The 24,816-nt window shown below is 40.9% G+C and overlaps 2 protein-coding genes across 5 annotated transcripts; one reads left to right on the top strand and one right to left on the bottom strand.

The window, feature by feature from the left end:
• The first annotated feature begins 224 nt into the window (after positions 1-224).
• EXOSC3 (exosome component 3) lies at positions 225-5,933 on the top strand. The gene is made up of 4 exons (XM_043565635.1): positions 225-920; positions 1,661-1,810; positions 4,288-4,439; positions 5,481-5,933. The coding sequence occupies exons 1-4, from the start codon at positions 594-596 to the stop codon at positions 5,680-5,682; spliced, it is 831 nt and encodes a 276-aa protein (XP_043421570.1). The 5' UTR covers positions 225-593; the 3' UTR covers positions 5,683-5,933.
• TRMT10B (tRNA methyltransferase 10B) lies at positions 5,921-24,816 on the bottom strand. Of its 4 annotated transcripts, none has more exons than XM_043565631.1 (9): positions 24,695-24,816; positions 18,132-18,334; positions 17,341-17,449; positions 16,612-16,736; positions 14,437-14,589; positions 13,222-13,300; positions 12,515-12,582; positions 8,530-8,653; positions 5,921-7,745 (listed from the first exon to the last, which is right to left on the bottom strand). In XM_043565631.1, exons 2-9 carry the CDS (start codon positions 18,315-18,317, stop codon positions 7,639-7,641), a joined length of 951 nt encoding a protein of 316 aa, XP_043421566.1. In that variant the 5' UTR covers positions 18,318-18,334; positions 24,695-24,816; the 3' UTR covers positions 5,921-7,638. The 4 variants fall into 4 exon arrangements, with proteins under 4 accessions (XP_043421566.1, XP_043421569.1, XP_043421567.1 ...); XM_043565634.1 differs by having other exon boundaries at positions 18,185-18,334; positions 24,695-24,735; XM_043565632.1 differs by having other exon boundaries at positions 7,295-7,745; positions 18,132-18,329; positions 24,695-24,756.

Below are 24,816 nucleotides of genomic sequence, written 5' to 3'. Positions count from 1 at the left end.
TTAACATGCATTCATTCATCAGGTTTAAGACCCTGGGCTACAAAGAATGAGAACTAGCTGACAGCTAGCCGGAGACAAATGGGAGCAAGACTAATACCTTTTGTTTATTTTCTCTTTATTCTCTTTAACATGATGTGAATAGATATCTAGCAACCACTAAAAAAAGTTTTTTGTTTTTTTCGGTTTTTTTTGGAAAAGGAAAATACTTTTCCTTCTGAGGGCGGAGTCGGAAGGAAAGGACTGACTCCCCAAGCCCCTCTGCTCAGTCCCCAAGGTTGCTACGGAACCACACCACACGTAGGAGCGTCTTGAATCCTGCGGTGCGACCTGAAACATCGGAAGTGAAGGATGTGCCATCGACTCAAGTTGCGTGTTTCGAGTGCCGATTTGCAGAAAGACTGCAAGATAGGTGGCGGGGTAGAGACACTATCGCAGCCACCTTGGCGGAACCCTCCAGCCCACAGCTCACAGGTTTCGTGGACGTAGTTTCTCCAATAGACCGCTACTACCGGAAACGGAAAGCCTTGGGCCGGCTGGAGATTGGACGCGGGGCCGGAAGCGGAAGTGAGAAATTGCTTTGGGTGGCTCCGGGTATGGCAGGGATGGTGGCTGTCGCGGCCGAATCCCTTGCGGGAGGCAGGGCACGGGCGGCTCGCACTGTGCTGGATCAGGTGGTGCTCCCGGGTGAGGAACTGCTGCTGCCAGAGCAGGAGGACGCAGAAGGCCCAGGAGGTACCGGGGAGCGACCGCTGCGCCTGAATGCGGGGGTGCGCGCCCGGGTGCGTGTAGTGTGCGGCCCGGGCTTGCGGCGCTGTGGTGACCGCCTTCTGGTCACCAAGTGCGGCCGGCTCCGTTACAAGGAGCCCGGCGGCAGCGGCGGCGGCGGTGGCGTTTACTGGGTGGACTCGCAGCAGAAACGGGTGAGTTGGGACTCTGGAGAGGTGGTACGGCCGTGAAAGTGATATCCCCGCTCTGGGAAGAGGCGGGGATGGGGCCCTGGATCCCTCTGTTAATGCTAGTCTAGAGCCACCGTAGTCTTGTGCCCACCTCTACATCTCTTTTAGAGGGACTGTGAACAAATGGAACGTGACTCGAGAAGGGCGGCCAGGAGAGAGGGGAGACTGGAAATCTTGGTGCATAAGAGGATAAGAACTGTAAGACATGGTCGTTGCCTTCAAAATCCCAAAGGAGTACCAGGCGTATCTTTTGGCGTCCCAAAGGACGGAACCAGGCTCAATGAGCGGATGTCACAGGGAGTTAAATTTCTCTTAGAGTAAGGAAAGACTTTAATATGGGAAAAATTGTGAATGAAATAGCCTTACTTGGTTGTGAGGAGCCCGTGTAGCACTAGACTTAATATGCAAGCAGAAGCTAGGGACTTCCTGATAAGGATACAAGATGTATGGGATATTGGCTGAAATGAACAGAGTATTTGAAGCTGTAAACCTAAGAGTTTATGATTGATTTTCTTTTGCTGAAAGTAACATATGATCAAATTTGTTGTAGATTTGTATTAATTTGTAGACTTGAATCTCACAATATTTTCTAAATATCTCTAATGACAAACAGTGAAGTAATCACTAAAGACTTGCTGAAGATACAGTGGAAATGATTGCCATTTATGGCTGTCACTTCATTCTGGTTTTTTGTTTTTTTGTAGTATGTCCCAGTGAAAGGAGACCATGTGATTGGCATAGTGACAGCTAAATCTGGAGATATATTCAAAGTTGATGTTGGAGGGAGTGAGCCAGCTTCTTTGTCTTACTTGGCATTTGAAGGTGCAACTAAAAGAAACAGACCAAATGTGCAGGTAACGATGGGGGCCTTTGCTTTCAAAAATAAGAAAAAGCATCGAAATATCCAGCAACACTCAAATATCCAGAATGCTACCTGAATTCTCTCTTAAGCATGACTTACTTTCCCACTTCTCTGGGTTGATCTCTGAGCATCTGTGTAATCACTTCAGGCTGTAAGAGTTTTTTCCAGTGTCCAGCTCTGGGACTAGAGTTGCATGCTTATTTACATTTGCTATATTGGGGGCTGTTTCATTTGTACTGAGTTGAAAGGCTCTGTCCTCTCTATTGTTGTTATGCCTGTATCCACTGGACAAGGAAGTGGGCCATAGGCTTCAGGAGGAAGGAGGATTAAGTAGTGCAAATTGCCATATCAGCCACCCATCCACCCTGATTGTTAAGTCCTGGGACTGCCATCTCACAACTTCAGTCACATCACTGTTTTCCCACAAGCTCTGCTTGGAGCTGGCAGAGGAGCAATCCTGTTACCTCAGGTTTTCAATTTGGGCTCTTCTGGTAGTATAGCCACACTCTCTCTGTCTGCCCAAGCCAGAAATTTGGTGATGTCTTTGCCCCTTTTCACTAACCTCTCATGTGTCTTTAGTTGCTTAATCTTACTGATGCTGTTTGATTCTATCTCTGATCTTCTGCACATTAATTCCTGTATCCTTCCATTTTGCAAGATCAGACGTTAGCTACTTTTTGACCAGTATTGGTTAGTGACCTCCTTTTTTAAAAAAATATTTATTGAGAGAGAGAGAGTGCGTGTGTGAGTGGGGAAGAGACAGAGAGAGGGAGAGAGAAAGAGAATCCCAAGCAGGCTTTGCACCATCAGCACAGAGCCCAGTGCCTAACCAGCCAAGCTAACCAGGTGCTTCAGTGATCTTTTCATTAACATCCCTGCCTGTACACTTTTGCCCTTCTATCCAGGCTTTTGAGAGCTGATAGCCTCATAACACTCCCCTTACTCAAACAAACAAACAAACAAACAAAAAAAAACAACTTTAACGCCTACAGATTTCCTTGGCATTATACTCCACAAGTCTTCACTTATCTATAATTATATCCTCCGTGCAGCCATACTTGAACCACTCCAAACTATTTAATAACACTACTGAGGGGTGCCTGGGTGGCTCAGTCGGTCAAGCATCCTACTGTTGATTTCATCTCAGGTCATGATCTTACAGTTCGTGGGTTTGAGCCCTATGTCAGGTTCCACACTGTGCAGAGCCTGCTTGGGATTCTCTCTGCCCCTCCTCTGCTCACGCTCTCTCTCCCTCCCTCAAAATAAATCTACCTTATAAAAAAAAAATAGCACTACTGAACTCATAAGTACCTGCCCTTGTACCTTTGCTTATGCTGTTCCCTCTGTCTGGATTGCTTTCTGATTGCTCTATTACTTTAGCCTGTGGAACACATGCTCATCTTTTGAGACTCAGGCTAAACACCATCATCTCTGTAAAACCATCCCTCATTTACAATCATTTTCCTTATAACTTTACTCTGGCACCTACTGGATTCAGTCTTAATTGAACTTGGTTATTTATATGTACATCCCCACTGGCCTCCAAGACCAAATGCTTCTGAAATGCAAAGAATATTTTTTTCCTCTTTAGTTGCTAGTCACCAACAAATAGTAGATATAGTAACAGAACAAATTCACTGTTCTCCATTCCTTTAGTTTCATCATTTTGAAGTTCAGTTCTATGAAGTTAAGTAAATCTTGCCTTAAATACCAATGAATTACCATTGTTCCATGTTGCTTTGAATAATTGACACGCCTGGAGTTTTCTTCCATCAATCTTCTGTAAGTCCCTAGAGTAGTGCTATCTAATAGAACTTTCTGTGATGATGCTAGTGTTTTACATTTGCACTGACTAGTATGGTAGTCACTGGCCATGTCATGGCTGTTGAGCATTGAAATGCGGCTAATGCTGGGCGCTTGAGGGGCTTGGTGGGTTAAGTACGGACTTGATTTTGGCTCAGGTCATAATCTCATGGTCACTAGATTGAGCCCTGCATTGGGCTCCATGCTGGGCATAGAGCCTGCTTAAGATTCTCTCTCTCTCTCTCTCTCTCTCTCTCTCTCTCTCTGCCCCTTGTCCACGCATGTACGTGCATTCTCTCTCAAAAAAATAAATAACTTTTAAAAATGTGACTAATGAAATTGAGGAACTGAATTTTGAGGATCTAATTTTAATTAAATGTAAGTTTAAATAACTACATGTGGGTAATGGCTACCATATTGGATGGCGTAACCCTAAAGAATGTTCTCTTGTCTTTGAGATAGCTCCCATTCTGGGGAGGACACACTTGGGTAATGTTGCCTTTTTAAAGAGTCAACTCGAGTGACTCTGGGTATTCTGGAAGATAGTTGGTCCCTTAGGCACAGAAGTATACATGGCAGGCATTGCTGCCAACGGGAAAGAACCCATAGCAGCACCTATAGAATGATTTGTTGAGTGGAAATGAACTTTTTAAATTATCATTTTAGGTTGGAGATCTCATCTATGGCCAATTTGTGGTTGCTAATAAAGATATGGAACCAGAGATGGTCTGTATTGACAGCTGTGGACGAGCCAATGGAATGGGTGTGATTGGACAGGATGGTCTGCTTTTTAAAGTGACTTTGGGCTTAATTAGAAAGTAAGTCCTAATGCCTTCTGGCTTGACTGTCTTCTTTTATAATTATCCTTCTTGGAAAGCTGACTGATTTTTGGGATTGGATTCTTTGTAACAATGTCTAAATCTCCTCAAAGTTAAAAATCAGTGTCCATTTTAACACCATTGTACACTCATGCATTTAGTCCCATCCTCTCTTCATGTAAATACACTAAATTCAGATGTATCTGGTGGTGTAGTTTTTGGGTTGATATGAAGTCTTGGGCTTCTTTCCCAGAAAATCAGATGTGAAAACTGGCCTTTCCTCCTCCTAAGTCATTTGAATATAGACGCAATTTATAATTGTACAAAATCACCAGATTTCTCTAGTAATGGGGGCCAAATACAGGTAGGCTGATGTACTCTTGAAGCTTATGCAGATATTCCCGTAAGATTCCTGCTATTCTGTCCTGGTAGATTTAATAGTTCCCAGAGATAGATTCTGTTAGGTGTTTAGACCTTTACCTACCCAAAGTTATGTCCTGTTAAAAGAGCTTTACTCTTAGAGCCACTGAGCTCAGAGCTCAGTGTTACATGCCTCTCTTTGCTACTTATTCTGCAGATTTGGACAAAGTTCAAGACAGAGAAGCAGCACCCTTGTGGTTTGAAAGTCAATGTTTCTCTCCAAGTACTGAATTTAATACCAGGAAATAGCTTATATGGTCAGCAAAATAAGCTGGTTCGTTTAGCACCATAGATAATACAAAAGTTACAGTTCTACAGCCTAGAATTAAGGTGCTCTGATGATACAGGAGAACTTTATATGTATTTTCTGTAAAGTTGGTGACAGAGGGACTTTGATTTCTTTGTAGAGGATATAACCCACTGTTGTGACCTGTAGTGTACTGGTAAGTGTGCTTGGATGAAAGGGGGCAGCAAATGTCATGTACCTTTTTCTTGGATGATGTTGGTGGGGATTTGAATAACTATGGAGAACTATCCAGAAACTAAGTCTTGTGCTAAAAGAGACTCAGGTCACACCCTACCACTTGGTTAAATTTCATTTTCTTTCCTTTTCCTCACCAGGCTGCTGGCTCCAGACTGTGAAATCCTTCAGGAAGTGGGAAAACTCTACCCACTGGAGATAGTATTTGGAATGAATGGAAGAATATGGGTTAAGGCAAAAACCATTCAGCAGACCTTAATTTTGGCAAACATTTTGGAAGCTTGTGAACATATGACAGCAGATCAAAGAAAACAAATCTTCTCCAGACTGGCAGAAAGTTAGATGTAATTTTTTATGGGTCAGTTGACCCAAGAGACTATGGGTTTCCCAGGGAAAATTTTTTTCAGGTGAACCTCTCTCTCCCCATTAAACCGTCAGAAGACATAATGTGAATGTACACATTGTTATTACAGTTCTAAGTAAAATATTTTTATAAACATGTTACTAGTTGCCACCCATGTTCTTGTGGGTGAGAAAAGTCATTATAAAATAATGATGTACTTTTTTCTTTACAATAAAGTTTACTAAAAGTATTAAGGTTTATTTGGTGTTAACTCCTTTAATTTGGCTGAAGTGCAGCTTCTATAATAAACTGGAATTAAGCATTAAAATAACAATTATTTTCTGGTAAAAGTAAAACATGTTCACCAGAGAAAATGAGAATACATAAAGTATAAAGAAGAAAATGCACTATAGACATAATGTATGTGAATATTCTTTAAATTGAAATTATAGGATTATACTTTATATAGTACTTTGTAATCTTTGTCCACTTCAATGTTTGATGTATTTCTTATATGATTGCTATTAAAAATGAAATAGTTATAGGATATTTAATGTTCATGTTAAGATATTTTGCATATATCCAGCTTTTTGTTGGTTCTGTAAATAACACAGATGAGGATCTCTGAAGCCAGGTCCAAAACTTCCTGCCTAGGCTTTAAAAAAAAATGGTAGAATTGATAGCGTTGGAGAGGAAATTCTTCCATGCCATTTGATTATTGTAAGCAAAGTCTTTAGAGGTAAAAATGAAGCCTGGCAGATGATCCAGGTCAGTGTTCGGAGGTCAGAGACCTCTCTGAGAGTATGATAAGAGTCACCCCTGAAGCCTAGCCATAGGAGGTCCCTTTTGGATGACAGAGATTATAGAACTCATTTAATACGGTGATAAAGACCAAGGAGCATTATATATTCCTAAAGATGTTTCCTGAAGATTGGGCTGTTTTTAATACAAAGATATTGATAGAATTTATCAAGTGATGATAGCTCCTTTAGGATTAAATCATGAAAGGGAGGGGAGAGAGCAGAGAAATAACGTTTTGGTTCTTTGGAGCTACAGAATATATTCTCTGAATTTGCTAACTGCTTAGCTTTCAAGTTTACTAACCCAAGCTGGCCAGAGTAACTGAAGCAACTATATGTAACTAAGACCTGAGAAAAGGGATCACTGAGATTGTGCAATGAAAGGTTATCCAACATACTTGCGTCAGAGGCAATGTATTTTCTGGTTACTTTTTTTCTTTTCTGGTTATTTTAAGTTAGACTTACCAATACTGTATTTTTGCTCTTCAATTGTGCCTGTTGATTATAAATATATATGAAGAAACTAGTTTGCACAAGGCTCAGAAAGATACAAAGATACTCCCACAAAGTGTCCTGTTAGGAGGCTACCTTTAGGAAGAGAGAAACCCTCCACTCCATACTCAGAGCAGGAGAGACAGGTGGGAGCTACAAGTGGGAGCAAAGTGCTATGGGGACTTAAAGCAGGGCTAGGTTAGGATCCTGCAAAACACATAGAGTGTATCGCTGAGTTGGGGAAAATCACCATGAACAGAGGAGGCTGGAGAAAGTGCTACAACTTGATGATACCAGTTGAGTGAAAATTAAACTCGATATAATAATAATTAATTATTTAAGCTATCTCTAAAGAATAGGTATCTCACAAATAGGTACATAAAAGATGAATTAATACATCCAAAGCCATGTAGTTTTGGGCTAATTCCTGGTTATGTAAACTTTTTACTTAGTCATATATCTGGGCTCTTCCTGTGAGCCAGGCACTCGGAGATAGAAAAGAGTGTAAAATGTGGTCCCTGTTATTAGTAACTTATATTCTAGTGAAGATCCAAGATGTCAAGTAAAGGCAAGTGTGTGCCATCGCCACCCTCTGCTCCGCTTTTCGGTCAAGGCACCTTCAGCAACTTCCCCACCCCTGCAACTTCTTAGGCTGTCTGTCCATCACTCCACTGAGTTCTGAAGAACGTAGCCTTTTCTGGAAGAAACTCCTTTCTTCAATGCTTCAGGCCAGTTTTGAGTCTCAAAGTATGCAGATAGGATATCAAAGACTGTTAGAGGGTAAAAAGAAAATAGTGACCACACTGAGAAAAAAGTAGTAAATGACTGATGAGGAAAAGGGTGCTCTGGAACATTTCATTTAACAAACCTCTGCACCACACACGGACCCTCTTGCCACAAGGACCTCAGCCTACATGGAGAGAACGAGCCTGTGAATGGACAGTGCCGCAGCACTGAGAGGAAAACAGTACAATGGAACACAAAGGAGGGTCTCTGAATGGCTGAGAGGGGGAAGGGAGCAGCCAAGATGCTCCTGGACTGAATTCTGGATAAATAGGACTTCACAGTTCACTGATGGGTTGAACACCACATTCTAGGCCAAGTGGACAATTTCACCCATCTTTAACATAGTTGGTTGGGATCCAGGAAGAAAATGCCAAGTGCATCTGAGAGGCTAGAATACTTGTCACAAACAGCATGCAATAAAATCTGAGCACATTAGTCACGGGGTACTGCTTTGAGGTCTGCTTATATGTAAACATAATGCAAAGGAGCAGCACCAGAATTAACACACATTAAATGTGGGCCAAGTGAGGGGCGCCTGGGTGGCTCAGTCGGTTAAGCGTCCAGCTCAGGTCATGATCTCACAGTTTCATGGGTTTGAGCCCCACATCAGGCTCTGCGCTGACCACATGAAGTCTGCTTGGGATTCTCTTTCTCTCTCTCTCCCTCCCTTTCTCTCTGCCCTTCCCCCACTCACGCTGTCTCTCTCAAATTAAATAAATAAACTTAAAAAAAAAAAAAAAAAAAAAGCGTGGGCCATGTAAGCAGTACCTTGATTGATGGCCAAGATCTCTGAATGATAGTTTTTCCGATTCTGGCATCTGACCATGTATTCCTGGATTGGCAAGCGGGCTGTCTTGACAGAGTGCTCTTGGGCTTTTTGAAATGTCACCTTCTGTAAATCACAGTTAAATATTTTTCTTGTGAAAATGATAAAGATATTCTCATTGTAATATGCATAGCAAATTATGAGAAACCCCATTTACCACCACTCCAATTTCCGTCTGTATAATTATGATCATCTGTAATCATAATTAAATGGTAAGTATTAAAAATCAGTAGCCTAAGGGAGAATGAAGGAACTGCAGACAATGAAGAGTATTTACCTGTTCTAAGTAAGAAATGGCTTGTGCAGCAGACATCTCACTCACTTGGGAGTCATCTATCTACTAGATTCCATTTATTACTATTTACAACCAAGAAGGAAATAAGTAAAAGGAAGGATATTTATTTGCAGCCACAATCTGCATCCAAAAGTTCAAGCAATCTAATCAACCAGAGGAGAACACTCCTGACCCTAAGTCGGTAAGATGTAATTCTGGATCTGGAGTTTCCAGCCCATAGCCATTTGACAGCAGCAAATTAGAGAAAAGGGAGAAAGGATTCAAGTCAGATACAAAACAGCAATAAGGTGTGAGAGCACTCAGCCCAAGTAAAAGGAAGGGATCTGAAAACTGCAGAAAGCAGTCATAAAAACTAAAAAAAACCCAAAATCTGAGGCCATTTAGGGTCAGAGTACAATAACTAATATCCCTTTAAAGATGTTCCTGAGTCATGAACTCAAATTTAAATTATATTTGCCACTTCGTAAGAAGCTCTGGAGAGATCATCTACCTACTTACAATTTCAGGATTAAAAAGAAAGGTTTAGATTACTGGTTAGATTACTGGTATAGATTACTTCCAATAGTTAACTATTGGAAGGGGCCTCAATAGTTAATTATTCTATTCCGATCATCTATCCAATGTTGGTCTATCCTTATGGCCTCTCTTCCAAGTGGCCTCTGTCCTGAAAGGGACAATCCTTATGACAGGCATCCTGGGGAAACCTATTCTACTTTTGACAGTATGGATTAATAGAAAATTCTTGACAGGGAGCCAAATTTTCTGTTTTCCCTGAGCCTTCCACTAATTTTTCTAGTCCCATCCCCCCAGGACCATACCAAGCAAGTAAAATGTCTCTTCCACAAGACGGCCATTCAGGTACTCCACAGCAGGGATCATGCCCTGTGCATCCTTCTGGCAGTCTCAGTTCTGTCGCCTCCCCCTTGAGTCTCTTCATCATTCAGGCCAAACTCGTCTGAATTTGTTGCAGCCTGTCACTGTCCTTTCCCACTGTGTCATGATCGACTGGCCACCAACAGTGTGGTCTGACCAGCTGGAGCAGCATGAAGCAGACCTAGCACCTCTGTCCTGACACTGGACCACCTGCTTCTCAGACTCACATAAAACAATTCCAAGAGAGAACTTCCAAAATGTGTTATGTGATGCGATTCAGATAACATAAAGGTACAGCTGCTCAAAAGCCTTCTTTGAAGAATAAGATCCCTTTGCATATATGGTCTAGGTGTTTTTTTTTTAAGTCTATTCTTTTACAATCATTTTGAACTGGAGTACAAGAATTCAAAGTTAGTAAGAGACTTGGATGCTGCCCTGGAGGAGCTCACAGTCTAGTTTCTGCTCCTCTGAACATTTAAAGATAAAACGATTCCCCTTGAAGAAATGTTCTCAGTGTATTTTCTGTGTGGAAGCCAAACTCTGCAGTAACAACCAAAAAGTTCTATACGTGTGGCAAATCATTGTGCCAATTATTTTTCAGTTTAAACACGACTGGAGCGATAAGAGAAGACAATGTATTAAAACTGCACATCACTGATCGTACCCTGCTCACTGACCTTCTAGACTTTTCTGACTCAAAAGAAAAAGCTATCACTCTGCTGCGGGAGACTGCATTTGGCTGTTATGTCTCTTTAATCTCTTTTAATCTATAACAGCCCCCTAACTATTTCCATTTTCATTACACTGGTTTTTTTTTTTTAATGTGGTCCAACTGTTTTTGCAGAATGCCTCACATCCTGTTTCTTCATGATTAAATGTAGTTTAAACAGTTTTCAGTAAGAACGCTTTGCAAGTGAGATTCCATCACATTGGGAGGCACATAGTGTCAACACTGGTGATTCTAAGTTTGAACATCTGGTAAGATGGTGACCTCCAGTTCACTTCATTGTAATGGCACATTTGTGCCTTTGTGATGTGTGGGGCAACATTTGGGAGACTGTGTGAATAGCCAGTTCTCCCACGCTTTTTGTTCAATCAGTTCCGTCAATCAGTGATTATACTGGGAGTAACAAAATAATGATTTTTGAATTCTATTATGAATTTCTCATGTAACAGCTAGCATTCTTTTTTTTTTTTTTTAATGTTTATTTTGAGAGAGAAAGGGTACGCGCGAGCAGGCGACGGACATAGAGAGGGAGAGAGCATCCCAAGCAAGCTCTGCACTGTCAGTGCAGAGCCTGATGCGGGGCTGCGTCTCACAAACCATGAGATCATGACCTGAGCCGAGATCAAGAGTCAGATGTTTAACTGACTGAGCCACCCAGGCACCCCTAATACCCAGCATTCTAGCATTCTTCTATCTCCACCCCCCACCTGTTTTTTAGATTATCACTATGAATCATGGAATGCTGACCTTTTTTTTTTCATTTTATTTATTTGAGAGAGAGAGTGGGGGAGAGTGGCAGAGGGAGAGACAGGGAGGGAGAGAGAATCCTAAGCAGGCTCCACACTCAGCACAGAGCCCAATGAGGAGCTCGATCCCACGACCCTGGGATTATGACCTGAGCCAAAACCAAGAGTCAGACATTCCACCAACTGAGCTACACAGGCACCCCAGAACACTGACCTTTTTAGAATAAATGCAATTCAGTTAAGTATCACCTGTATTGGGGTGCCTGGGTGGCTCAGTCGGTTAAGCGTCCGATTTCGGCTCAGGTCGTGATCTCGCAGTCCGTGAGTTTGAGCCCTGCGTCAGGCTCTGTGCTGACAGCTCAGAGCCTGGAGCCTGCTTCGGATTTTGTGTCTCCCTCTCTCTCTGCCCCTCCCCGCTCGTGCTCTGTCTCTCTTTCTCTCAGTCAAAACTAAATAAAACATTAAGAAAATTAAAAAAAAAGTATCACCTGTATTAAATATGTGTGTATATCTCTACAGATAAGAAAAAATATCCAAAATACACTCACATATATTAAAAAATACATATATGTAATATACCCACAAACACTTGTGTGATCATAGATTATATCAAGTACACACAAGAAAATAGTGGTTGGCTCAGGTCGGGGGCACTGTAGGACAAGGATAGGAGGGAGACTTATTTCTCACTGTAGTTCTTTTTATACACCTTATTATATCATTATTTATTGCGTATGCAATATGTTAATTAGTGATATAAACTAATAACAATTATCTCAACAAATGTGTGTATAATAGAAACATATTTCAAAACTCCAATTATTCCAATAAAATTCCAACTCAACAAAAGAAATCCGCACAGTCTTAGTGACATCAAAATTATAGGATAAAACTTATGTCAGCAGAAAAGACGGCCTAAGAAGGAACAAACTCCACTCTCATAAAGAACAATTAGGTGGTAAGAATGCTGAATCAATGCTTCCTTGGTCAAGATCAGAGTTATCCTTGCAGAACTGAAGACAGGAGAAAAGAAATTCAACAACGGCTCTTTATGTAATTACCAAACACTCCCCATGCCAGTTCCTAACTGGACTGCCAGGTCAGGATCACTAACATTGATGAGAAAGGGAATTTCACAAGCAGGAGGGCCAACTGAGGCAGGAGAGGTTCCTTTTTCCTATTCTGAGTTCTTAGGCCTTTTGGGTAAGATTATGATAGGGCAGCTACCTCTGAAAGGAAGCCCCACTTTTCAAAATATAGCTGTTAGGTCTAAAATGCACGTTTACCTTCTGGATGCTTTCGTCCACAAGTCCACCAAGGATGTAAACTTTGTTTAGATCAACATCTTCAAGAGCTAATGAAAAAATGAAGGCCATTGAGATCAAATCTGTTTTATAATTTCTAAAGCCAAAGAAAGTAAAAGGAAAGAATTATTAATGATAAAAGTAGAAATTTAATAAAGTAGGAAACAAAAAGGTAATAGATTTGCTAATTTTCTCAAAAGACAAAGCTTTGGCATATCTAACCAAGAAAAAAAAGGCAGTCGACTCAAATCAACATTAGGATTCATAAAGGAGACAAAATAAAAATTACAGAGGAATGTGAAATAATTAGGAAAGAATACTAAGATCAACTTAATACCAATAAATTTGAAAAGTATGTGAAATAGTTGATTTTCTGGAAAAAACACATATCTAACATTGATCCAAGAAGGGCCAAGGAGGGGAGCTGACCAGGGAAACTGGGAAAGACTACCAGGTAGGTCACAAGGTCCAATGAGGCTGGAGACCCTAGATCTGTGCAGCTGTGCACACATAGTAGGACATGTGCAAAGTGTAGTGAGGTATACACCCATAAGAGGTGTGCAATTAATGTTCATTCCTTTTTTTTTTTGATACACCTTGGGTGGCTTTAATAAATTCTGACACAGGGAATAATCAAACACAGGGTTTAGAACAAAGTGCTACATGAATCCATGCAGGAAAGTACATACCATGTTCTGAATCAGGAGTCAGGTACACAAGGGTTTCCAGAGGAAATAAACTAAAGCAGTCTTCCTCTGTTATGTCTAGCTGAAAAATGTAAATAATCCAATGTAGTGTGAACTAGGTTAAGACACAGCCCACACTGCAGCATCTAGTTACCAGGCATCAATTCTCTGTTAGGCATGGCTCTAAGTGCATCAAGGGGACACATGTCTGACAATCTGTTCTCACAACGTACTTCAATGGGGAGAGGAAGTAGAAAGGACATTCTACAAAACAAGATAGAAAGTAATACAACACCCTAACAGATGTACAGGAAGCACGCCCCAGGACAACAGATAAGGGAGTGACAACACCAGGGACAACCTTCTAATGAAGGGAATGCTGGAACTTGGTTTCTGAAAAGAGATGAGATAGACACATACAAAAGGAAGTAGCAATGAAAATGGGGGAGAATCACCTAAGAAAGACATGAAGATGGGAAAGCAAGGGAACCATGTGACCCTAAGAGTGGGTCTGTGGGGCTCACGTACGAGAATCATAAAACCCGCACAGAGAAGAGAAGCAGGAACTGGCTGTACTGTAGGAGAGACACTCAGACAGTAACAGCGACCACAACTAACTGCAGGACCACACAGGGCACGTTTCATACTCTCTTCCTCTGTGAACCTCCCTAGGAAAGTCCACACCACCCAGTCCCAGCTACATAACACAAACACACAAGACATTTTTAGTGGCACTTCTTAGGAAGTGTTCTGGATTGTTGCCTGTATTATGATCACTACATTCATGGGACCCTAGGGAAAGAGATAAAAAGTAACTGAATGCTCCCTAAAACTCACCTTGAGTCCACATTACTCTCATAAGGATTTTCTCTTCCCCCATAACTCATGCTCCCTAATTATGCACTACTGTAAACAAGAAAGGAGTCACAGCATTTCCCCCAAAACATTCGTGGAGTATACAGTCTAGCATACAACACACAGAATACAAAATACAGTCCTAGATACCTGGTAATATTAGTCTGCCAATGCAGTGGAAGGATGAAAGTTTAGAAATAGAAGAACTGATGAGAGATTCTAAAGTTTTTTAGATTGCAATAGTGAAAATATAGAATTAGTATATTTTTATATAAAAATATGAAAAAGTTAAAAAAAATTTACTATTATCATACAATCTACTTTTCAAATGACACTTCAAGTAATATGCAAAATGAGGCTTACCAGGTAACTAGAGAATCCATCATTCATCCTCAAACATTCTTCATACAGGTGACTGTCTGTTGTGAATCCAGTGAGGTAGATCCAAAATGGCCTGTCAGCTTTTTTATTTGAACCATACAACCTTCGGATCTGTCCAGCCAGTCTACTTAACTCCTTCAAAGAAATAACGACAACTTAGACTAGAAGCATGCCCACTCTTTCTAAATTCACTACCAACAAATGGTTAGGGATGCCTGGATGGCTCAGTTGGTTAAGCATCTAACTCTTGATTTTGGCTCAGGTCATGATCTCACAGTTCATGAGTCTGAGCCCTGTGCTGGGCTCTGCACTGACAGTGTGGAGCCTGCTTGAGATTCTCTCTCTCTCTCTCTCTCTCTCTCTCTCTCTCTCTCTTTCTCTCACTCTCTCTCTCTCACTCTCTCTCACTCTCTCCCTCTCTCTCTCCCCCTCCCGGGCTCACGCATTCCCTCTCAAAAAAACAAACAAATAAACAAACAAAAAAACAAAAAACCATACCATACCATAAAACAAAACAAAACAAAACGAAACAAAACAAAACAAAACAAAACAAAACAAAACAAAGCAAAACAAATGGTTACTCAGTAAGTTCACTGAATGCTACTCTGAGAAATCTGATGAACTAGAATGGCCCCTTTTACTCCAAGAATGAGTACGGAGGGTATATGTGAGCATGCATGTTACACTCCATGGCACACACACCTTATAGATCAAAGTTAAGGTAATGATACTAGCCCAAAAATAGTGAGTTAACGGAAAGACTCTGAACTCTCTCTCCTTCTGGACCTGCTGTTATATATCTAATATGATATATGGAATTGTTCTCTTAGCTCATATCTAAAATTTTACCATGTGATATTTACTGTTTATTTTTAAAAGGTTAGATTACTAAACAGACATGTTTTATACTCCATCAAATAAAATTGGCACCTTACCCTAACTCTAGGAGATGTAACAGGGTCAGAGGTTTTAACTTTCCATCCTGATTCACAGACATCACCTTAACAAAAGTAGTTTCACAATCTGGCCTGATCTGGGTCAGGAGAGAAAAAAACACTCTGGATTTGATTTAATCTGATCTCAATTAAAATAAACAGTAGAAAATTCTTGGTTGACCTTTTCAGAGGGCTATACTTAGAGGTTCCATGTACGAACCCCAAATCTTCAGTCTTCCTAGTTTCTCTGAAAAACATGCAAACACGAGCATATACGACAGAGATGTTGGCAAACAGAAAAACCTGGTTTTTGGTGTAAGGCCAAAAATTAAGGCCCAATACTGTGTGTCTCCTAGACATCTGGTGAAACCAGGTAGGCCCTGAAAGTCCAAATAAATGCAAGCTCTTCCCCCAGTTCTGCTCCCATAGACAAGGCCCCCCAGCTAAACAATCCTTTCTGTCAAAGGGACCAGGCTAGTTCCTGCTTATCCCCAAGTAGTGAGTTTCAATTCCCTGCCAGCCCATGGAGTTATTCCCAGAAAATTAATCACATCTTCCTGAAGGAACCAGGGAGTACACCACCCTCATGATACTACAAAGCCTGCCTCCCACAGCCCCTGGTTGTTCATTCTGTCCCCAAGTATAATCCCCATGTGGTCCTGCATGGCATGCAGTGTCCTCCTCCCCCTGGGCTGAGTACACATGACTAATAAACTGCTATCATTCTTATCTGTCCAATGTCAAGTGTGTTTTCTTCAGCCATCCCCAAAACCCTAGGGTGGAATCCCTCCTTTACCAATGGGGTGAATGGAAAACGATTAAAACACATATGTTATAGGAAGACCTCCTACAAGGTCATCTCATCAACATGTAACTAGGCAAATATTCCTCTCCCCAGTAGAAAGCCAGATTTCATTTCTGGAGGACTGAACATGAAAGGCTCCATCTAGACCGGGGACACCATGAACACTGAGACAACAAGGTGGGGCTCAAAACAGAAGATCAGATAAAATTTGCAGACTAAACCAGAGGGTATCTATTCTCTTCCTGATTCTTTATAACATCCAATTTGAACTGATAAGCCATATGTAGAAAACTAAACACTTTTGCTGGTTTACTACGGAATTACAGAGGCTGGAAGTGGTCCTGCTCTTTGTCAAAGCTGTTCCCTTCTGGACATCCCTCATGTGAGCAGGAATTCAGAGCTTAATGGATGTCCTACCTTCTTAGACATGTGGTGGGTCATACTCAAATCAATACAGAGTCTTGGTCCTGAGTGTTTGGCTTCCAAAAGTCTCTCCTTGGTTAAGGATCTCAGAAAACGTTTGCTGTGCTGGGGGCAGATGCCTGAAGTAGAAATATCAAAAAGGAGTAAAAGTGGGAAAACAGAGGAATACATTCAGTTGGAAAAGAATCTCCCTAACCAAGTGATATTTTTTGTACATAAAGAGAAACTTGAAACTCATACAAGATATTTATTCATTTGGGTGCAGCTGAATGGTGAGGGGTGTGGGCTCTGGACTACACTGCTGAGTCTAACTCAGAGTTCAGTCCATTTACTTATTACTAGATAGTCTTAGGCACATTATTTAATTTCTGAGCCTCAGTCTCTTCACCTACTAAATGGGGATAATAAAAGCACCTACCCCTCAGGGTAAGCCATGTAAAATTCTTAGCAATGAACCTAGCACATAGCACTCAATAAATGTTAGCTCCTGTTGTTATCATTCCTTCTACTTCTGAGCTTATAAACACAAATGTTCACTATGTGTTTCAGGGCAGCCTTAAACTTTGCTGTCTTTGAAACTTTGATTCCCCCAAAAACAGAACAGGTCCTACCTCCAAGAGGTTTGTTTTTCCTTAAAAACAATATTCCTACTCTCCTAAGAACATGCAGATACTAGCCTGTAAAGAGATAAATGACTACACCAGCAATCGGATTTATTTTTACCTGAATTTTCTACACGATTGGCCTTTCTTCTTTCTTTTTCTTGCTTTCTTTTGCTCTTCTTTGCTGCAACTATCTTTTCCCAGTGTCTCTGTTTTCTTTGGACATTTTTCTTATGTCATCGAGAAAACAAAATTGTTTGAGAACTTTGTAAGCAACAAAAAGGAAAATGAATATTCAAAACAATTACTTAATTATTTTTTAAGTTAGATTTAAAGTTAGGAGAGAACAAAGATATTAGTCTTAAAAAAAAAAAAGTAGACTGGATTGTGTTAAGAGAAAGCAGAGCCCCAGAAAAGAGAAGTGATATGCCCAAAGTAAATGTATTAGGGACAGGGCCTAAAGCAGAGCTTAGATTTCCGGACCCTTCTGAGGTGTATCAAAAACTCCTCTTCCCAGCTGGCTCAGTCGGTTAAGTGTCCGACTCTTGATTTCAGCTCAGGTCATGATCTCAGTTTGTGGGTTCGAGCCCTGCGTAGGGCTCTGTTTTGACAGCTCAGAGGCTGCTTGGGATTCTCTCACTCTCCTTCTCTGTCACTCCCCGTCTCGTGCTCTCTCTCTCCCTCTCAAAATAAATAAATACACTTAAAACAAATTCCTCTTGTACTTTATATACTTTTCTTATGACTCAAGTGGAACTGAAACCTTAAACCAGTAGCAGGAAATTCATCCAATTTTGGAGCACACCAAACTCATTCCTAGTCTTTTTGGTACTAGTACCTACCCTCAGAACAGGGGTCTCTGGGACATAGCACCATCGCAAAGCCCACGGCCAGGCAACTCGCTGCACTTACTGAGCACCACATTGCACTGCCTGTGGGCAGTGTCTCTCCCTCCAGATGCTCACATTCCACATCAATCTGTAGAAGCTGGAAGCTTTCAGAGATGCTGTCTTCACCTGTGTCCTCTACGATGACTTCTTGCTCCTGCAGCACACGTGAGTCTGTTTTCCGAGCACTCCCTTCCAATTTCCAGTCCATGTGCTTAGTCTTCTGTCCTTTTCACCCAGGTCAGAAAAAGGCACAATTACGTGAGATGTCACCTTATTTCACCTACAGAGGTATTTCCCTGCATCCCAATGTCAAATAGCATTACTGTGTTGCTGAAGGAGTAGACATGTGGGAAATATTAACCCAGACTTATTGAATGGAGAAAAGTGTCTGTGTCTTCCAGAGAAATGGGTCAGCCCAGAAATGTTTCAGTACCGAGGAGGCTAAATCCACTTTTTAGAAGACAAGCACAGCTCCTGACAGCTCCTAGCAATCACCAATGATTCACTGCTACAGTGACACAGGTGGTCAAGTCATTTACTGTGTTCTTCAAAATGCATGTAGTAGCTGAGGGTGGCACAGAAATGGCAAAAGCCACCTCCTCCATTATGTTTCAGTTTATATTTAGAACCATTCCTTTAGCAAACATTTATTGAACACCTACTATATGTGAAGTCCACTACTAGAAATATCCTAGGAAGGTAAGAGTTAGCCAAAAACATATGGTGAAGAGTTACCTGAAACCAACCAAGAATTCTAGGTTGCTGGTGATGTATCACAATTTGTTTTTCCAAACTATGTATTCCTTCTCCCAACTCAGTTAAGTATCACTGCAGCTGAAAGCCACAGTCACCAGTGAGAAAACTTAATATCCATCAGAAGTGCTGAGGTAGGAAAATATGGAGAACCCATTGCTATGGCACACTAAACAAGGGCCATAATTTCAAACTGCTGTTCAAAATCCCTGCAAAGGTTATAAGTAAAAAATGTTCTAGGTGCACCTGGGTGGATCAGTTAAGCGTCTGACTCTCGATTTCAGTTCAAGTCATGATCTCACAGTTGTTGAGACTGAGCCCTACGTCTGGCTCCAGGCTGAGTGTGGAGCCTGCTTAAGATTCTCACTTTCTCCCTGTGCCCCCTCCCCCACTCACACTCTGTCTCTCTAAAAATTAAAAAACCACTCTAGTCTACAGTTAAGTGTCACATATGTCCATCGTTTATGGCTGCACCTCTGAGTCCAGTTAATTTCCACCATCTTCGGAAAAGTATATCTTTGCAAAAGCAAATGTATGCAATGTGATCCATGCATATGGTAAAAAAAAAAAAAAAAAAGATTTATAATGAAAAGTAATGATCCTCATTCCAATCCCTTCCACCTCTAGTGCCAACCTGTTAATCAGGTCTTTTTAGTTCATCCGTTAATTAACTCCTTATCCTGAAATCATATGCTTTCCATTACTTCTTGAATCAACTTTAACTTTTATCAACTCCCTATGAAACACCAGAATTCAAATCACTCAAAATATCCCCTCTTATTTTTCTGTTACACTGACTTTTAAATTTTTTGAGGTATATTTTACATACAGTAAAACCCAAAGGTTAGGGTACAGCTCAATATTGTGTGTGTGGAGATAACATACCAGCTCAATGAGTTTTTAACAAAAGCATAGGTGTGTTACTTACCCCCTCATCAAGATATGGAGCATTTCTTTTTTTTTTTTTTAAACTTTTTAGTCATTCTTTTTTTTTTAATGTTTATTTATTTTTGAGAGAGAGAGAGAGAGAGAGAGAGAGCGAGCTTGAGAGGGGAAGGGCCAGAGAGAGAGGGAGACAGAGAATCCAAAGCAGGCTCCAGGCTCTGAGCTGTCAGCACAGAGACCAATGTGGGGCTTGAACCTGTGAGCCACAAGATCATGACCTGAGCCAAAGTTGGATGCTTAACCGACTGAGCGACCCAGGTGCCCCAAGATATGGAACATTTCTATCACTCCAGAATGTTCCTTTCCTTCTGCACTTTGCAAGTCAATCTCCATCCCATTGCCCCAACCCGACAAAAGCAACCATTGTTTTTTTTCTATAACCATAGACTAACTATGCCTATTATAAAACATCATATAAATGGATTCGAACACTGACATTGACATTTTCCCCCTCAACATGTTTGAGAATCATACATGTTACTTCATGTATTAGTAGTTTACTCCTTTTAATTGCTGAGCAGAATTCCATTGTATGAATATACCATAATTTATTTCCCTATTGATGAACATTTGAGATTTTTCCAATTTGGGACTACTATGAATAAAGTTGCTAAGAACATTCTCACACAAGTGTTTTTGTGGCCATATGTCTTCATATCTGTTGGCTAAGTACCTAACAGTAGAGTTGATGGGGCATAGGATAGTTGCCTATTTAACTCACAAAAGACTGCCATCAGTTTCTCAAAGCAACCGCACCACTTTATAGTGCTGTCAGCAACAAATCAGACTTCCAGATGATCTGCAGCATCACCAACATTTGCTGTTGCCAGAGTTCTTAATCTTGGCCATTCTTGTGTAGTGGAACCTAGCTGTATTTTAATTTGAATTTCTTTGATTGTTAATGATATTAAGCACTTTTTCATGTAATTTATTGGCCATTCATAATATATCTTCATAAGATTTCTGATCAAGTCTTCTGCTCATTTTTGAATTATCTTTTTATTAATGAACTGTTGAAGTTTATCATATTTCTGGATACAAGTCTTTTTTCAGACATGGGTATTGAGAAGAGGTTTTCCCAGTGTGTGGCCTGCCCATGCATTTTCTTAAGGCTTTTGTTAAGCAGAAATTTTAAATTTTGACCAAGTCTAATTTATCATTTTTAATTAACTTTATTTCTTTAACTTAACTTTATTTTTTTATTAACTATAAAAGTTAATGCTTTCTGTGTCTTCTAAGAAATCTCTGCCTACCCAAAAAGCAGAGATATTCTATGTTGCTTTCTAGAAATACCTTTATAATTTTAGTTTTTACATTTAAGCCTATAGTCCATCTCAAATCCACTTCTCTCAAAGATAACAGTCTTGTCCTGCTTACTGTCCAATGCTGAAAACAGTTTCTTCATATAATCTGTCCAGTTTTACAGCTTTTTTATCAGAAGGTAAGTCCAATACCCATACCTCTGTCATGACAATTACCAGAAGACATCTTTACTATGTTTAAGAATATCCTTTAAATTTCTACTTCTTGTTCAACAATCTTATGTATTACCTTCTGACTCCTTAAGGTTAGGCTCCAAAAATAAACACCCTAATCTTTCCCTCTCTCTCTCTTCCACCCTTAATGTTCCAATTTGGTAAGCTGAGGCTTTAATTTTACATATTTAAGACAGGCTCTACATTGTGATGTGTCATCAAAATTAACCCTCTTGGGCTCTGTCTATTCCCTTGGTGGTTTCTAAAATTCATAAACCAATAAACTGCATTTATATTAACTATATAAATATTACCCACTACAGAGACAAGTAGAGTCCGAGGATTATATTTAGTTCTCTAATGTTCTGACTCCTGTTACTAGCAAACATTTCTAGTGTTAAGCTCATACTGTTTTCTTATACTCCATCAAATGCTCAAAATGAGGCCAAATTTTAGTTGTTTTTCATTTAAAAAAATTTTTTTAAATGTTTACTTTTGAGAGAGACAGATAGAATGTGAGCAGAGGAGGGGCAGAGAGAGAGGGAGACACAGAATCCTTAGCAGGCTCCAGGCTGCTGTCAGCAAAGCCCAACGGCGGGGCTCGAACTCACGAACTGTGAGATCATGACCCAAGCTGAAGGTGGATACAACTGACTGAGCCACTCAGGTGCCCCTAGTTGTTTTTCATTTAGACATAATAAGCTGTTGTACTGGAAACATAGCAGTCCTAGGATTTAGCCATGCTTCCCAGCTTGCTACCTGTGAGTAGTAGGATAACAGCCAAAGCACTTAACTTTCTGTCACTGGTTTTTTGAGATGGGATAATACTACATCCCAGGACTGTTGCAAGAACTAGACCTATTTCATTTGCCTGACATGGAGCAACTACTCATGAAATACAGGCTCTCTTCCAGTGCTGTTCTTTCAGGCTTTCTAAAAAGGTAAGTCTTCTGAGCAGTTTTGGGGTATTCATCACACATCATGTAAACATTTAACCACCAGACATATTCCTGAATATGGCCAAGTAAATTACATTCTAGATTTTCAAAATTACAGATTAGAAATTTGTGTTCATTTTCCTGCACAGGCTAAAGTTTACTTATGCTCAGAAGTCCTTTCTTTAATACTCAGTACAAATTTTAATGTATTTATTTATACCATTGACTGTGTCACTATGAATTTAAGGCATACACAAAATTTAGTAGTGTACATATTATTTCTAGAAAAACGAGGAAAAGGCCAAGTTATTCTTAAGCATTTCAGAAGCACTGCACTGTTCACATATGAATGGCAATGTTGATTAGAAATATCTTTAAGAAAAGATAGCCAGTCTCATTATACCCATTCCTTTAGATGACTGAGCAAGTTTTGTTGTGCCCATCATCAGAGTCATCTGCATTTTTTTGCATTTAGGCATTCAAAAAAGAAAAATGAAAACTTTAAGATAAACTGGTCCAACACCTAACAACTTCATTTTATTAGGGTGAGAAAACACCAATTTGTTAAATGAATGCCAGTTTAACAGCCATGTGCTTTCCCTCCTCTGAACTCCACAGCATTTTGTATTCTCATCTGTTTGTCCATTCGTTCAGTCAATAAATATCCATTGAGCTCCTCCTCTTTGTCAGACCCTTTTGGGAAACGACTAAGAGGCAATGAATGTAGATGTCTCATTGGAGAAGTCTGGCTGAGAAGGAGAAAAGAGAGCTAGGGTTGAAGTAGCTGGAGGGGCTGCTGAGTTTTCCGCTGCTGTTTAGAAAACTGGAAGGTCTGTGCTCATGTTTTCTCTCTCATCAAACTGCATTCCTTTGCAGGAGGGACTGTGTACTTATATTTACGTAAATACTGTAAGAGTTCACAATGTAGAACCTTGCAAACAGCAGTGTTTGAATAAATGTTTGTTGAACTGAACTGAATTTTACCACTACCACCCCCATTCCCTTCTTCCTAGTCCCCTCCTTGTATCTCAGACCTCCCCAAGTTCCTATAGTCCCTGAGGCTCTTGGGATACAGCAATATTGAAAATCAAATGAAGGCAATTCCAACCACTACCAAAGAGTCTGAAATATAGCAGATTGGGCAGGGACCATATCTTTTTCATCTCTGTATCTTCAGTGGCCAGCACAAGGCCTGGCACAAAATGGAAGCTCAGTAAATACTGAATAGAGCCTTGCTATCTAGTGATTCTCAGAAAGCAAACATGAAATTGGGCATCACAGAAAAACAAACCTTCTTAATCTGTGTGAGACATTATCTATGCCCAGATTTAGCATTTCATTTCATTAAAAAATGTTTTCTGAGCCTCCATTACAGGTCCAGGACCAAGTACTGGAATTATTCAATTAATCAATCATTTAACAAATAGTTACATGCTGAGGATTTGGGAATGATGTCCATTCTGCCTCCATGGGGCTCCAATTATCTACCTCAGCCTTGACTGACAGTTGGTCTGTTTCTCCACTACGTTACAAGCTCTTCCAGGGAAGAGAGGATAAAGAATTCAGGTGTGCACCCCCAGTACTCAGCACTGAGCCTTGCAGAACACAAGGAACCTAAATGTTTTATGATTATGTTACCCTTCTGCTCAGAACTATGTAGTATTCTCCATTTCACTTACAGTACATAACTGAAATCCTTACAATGGCCTATACTCCTCATTAAGATCTACCTCCCGCATCGAGTGTCCTCTGCACTCTCTGGTCTGCTTGCTGCTCCTAACATACTTAAGGATATTCCCACCTCAGAGCCTTTGCACTTGCTGTCGTGTCTACCTCCAATGCTCTTCCCCTAGATAATTATATGGCTACCTGCCTCAATTTATTCTCATATCACTGTTCAACATGGCACATGTTTTACTTATTGTCTGAACTTCCCCATTCCTATAACGTAAGCAGGTGTTCTTTTTGTTTCGTCCACTACTCTATCCTATATGCCTAGAAAAGGGCTTGGTACATAACAGACGCTCAATAAATACTTACTGATTTAATAAATTCTCCACCCATCCCCATCTCTGAGTTGACAGAAGCCTCAGATCTTTTCTAACCCAAATCCCACCTGAGGAGCATATCGCTGGGCCCTAAGTGACGGGCCAGCCTCTGTCTGCACAACTGTTTGCGTCTCTCATTTTCTCAGTTTTAGTCCACCGAAGCTGGCTCCAGTCCTCTGGCACCTTCAGCACGAGAACACCAAGACCCCAGGCCCGAGAGTACCCCGCCTGTGGGTCCCGTCTGGCCCACAGCCTGCTAGTGCGAGGGGTGGCAGAAAGGGAAAGCACCAAGAAGGTGGAGGACACCAGGCCACACGACTGTCGAAGGTCGCTTCCCGGCATCTGTCCCACCTACGAACCAGGCGGCAGCCCCAAGTCAGGCCCCTTTGGCCCCACGTCCGTCCACCCAACGAGCCCCAGGCGTACCTGAATCCCTCACCTCGCGCAGTCTTGGCGGCGCACGTCAGGCCCCGCCTCCGGGCCAACTTCCGGTTCCTGCCCCCCTCCGAGTGGCATTCTGGGAGTTGTGGTTTTCATCCTGGTAGCTT

Source organism: Prionailurus bengalensis, chromosome D4, assembly GCF_016509475.1.
Source record: "Prionailurus bengalensis isolate Pbe53 chromosome D4, Fcat_Pben_1.1_paternal_pri, whole genome shotgun sequence".
Taxonomy (NCBI): Eukaryota; Metazoa; Chordata; class Mammalia; order Carnivora; family Felidae; genus Prionailurus; species Prionailurus bengalensis.
This window is presented reverse-complemented; position numbering and strand designations above follow the sequence as displayed.

Excerpts from the sequence above, each read along its gene's own strand:
- TRMT10B (XM_043565631.1), bottom strand. The coding sequence starts at position 18,317 with ATGGACTGGAAATTGGAAGGGAGTGCTCGGAAAACAGACTCACGTGTG. Across the intron at positions 12,583-13,221 it reads GACTCCTGATTCAGAACATG|CTCTTGAAGATGTTGATCTA; the intron begins GTATGTACTTTC and ends TTTTTTCATTAG. Across the intron at positions 8,654-12,514 it reads TGGACGAAAGCATCCAGAAG|AAGGTGACATTTCAAAAAGC; the intron begins GTAAACGTGCAT and ends TGTGATTTACAG.
- EXOSC3 (XM_043565635.1), top strand. The coding sequence starts at position 594 with ATGGCAGGGATGGTGGCTGTCGCGGCCGAATCCCTTGCGGGAGGCAGG. Across the intron at positions 1,811-4,287 it reads GAAACAGACCAAATGTGCAG|GTTGGAGATCTCATCTATGG; the intron begins GTAACGATGGGG and ends TTATCATTTTAG. Across the intron at positions 4,440-5,480 it reads ACTTTGGGCTTAATTAGAAA|GCTGCTGGCTCCAGACTGTG; the intron begins GTAAGTCCTAAT and ends TTTCCTCACCAG.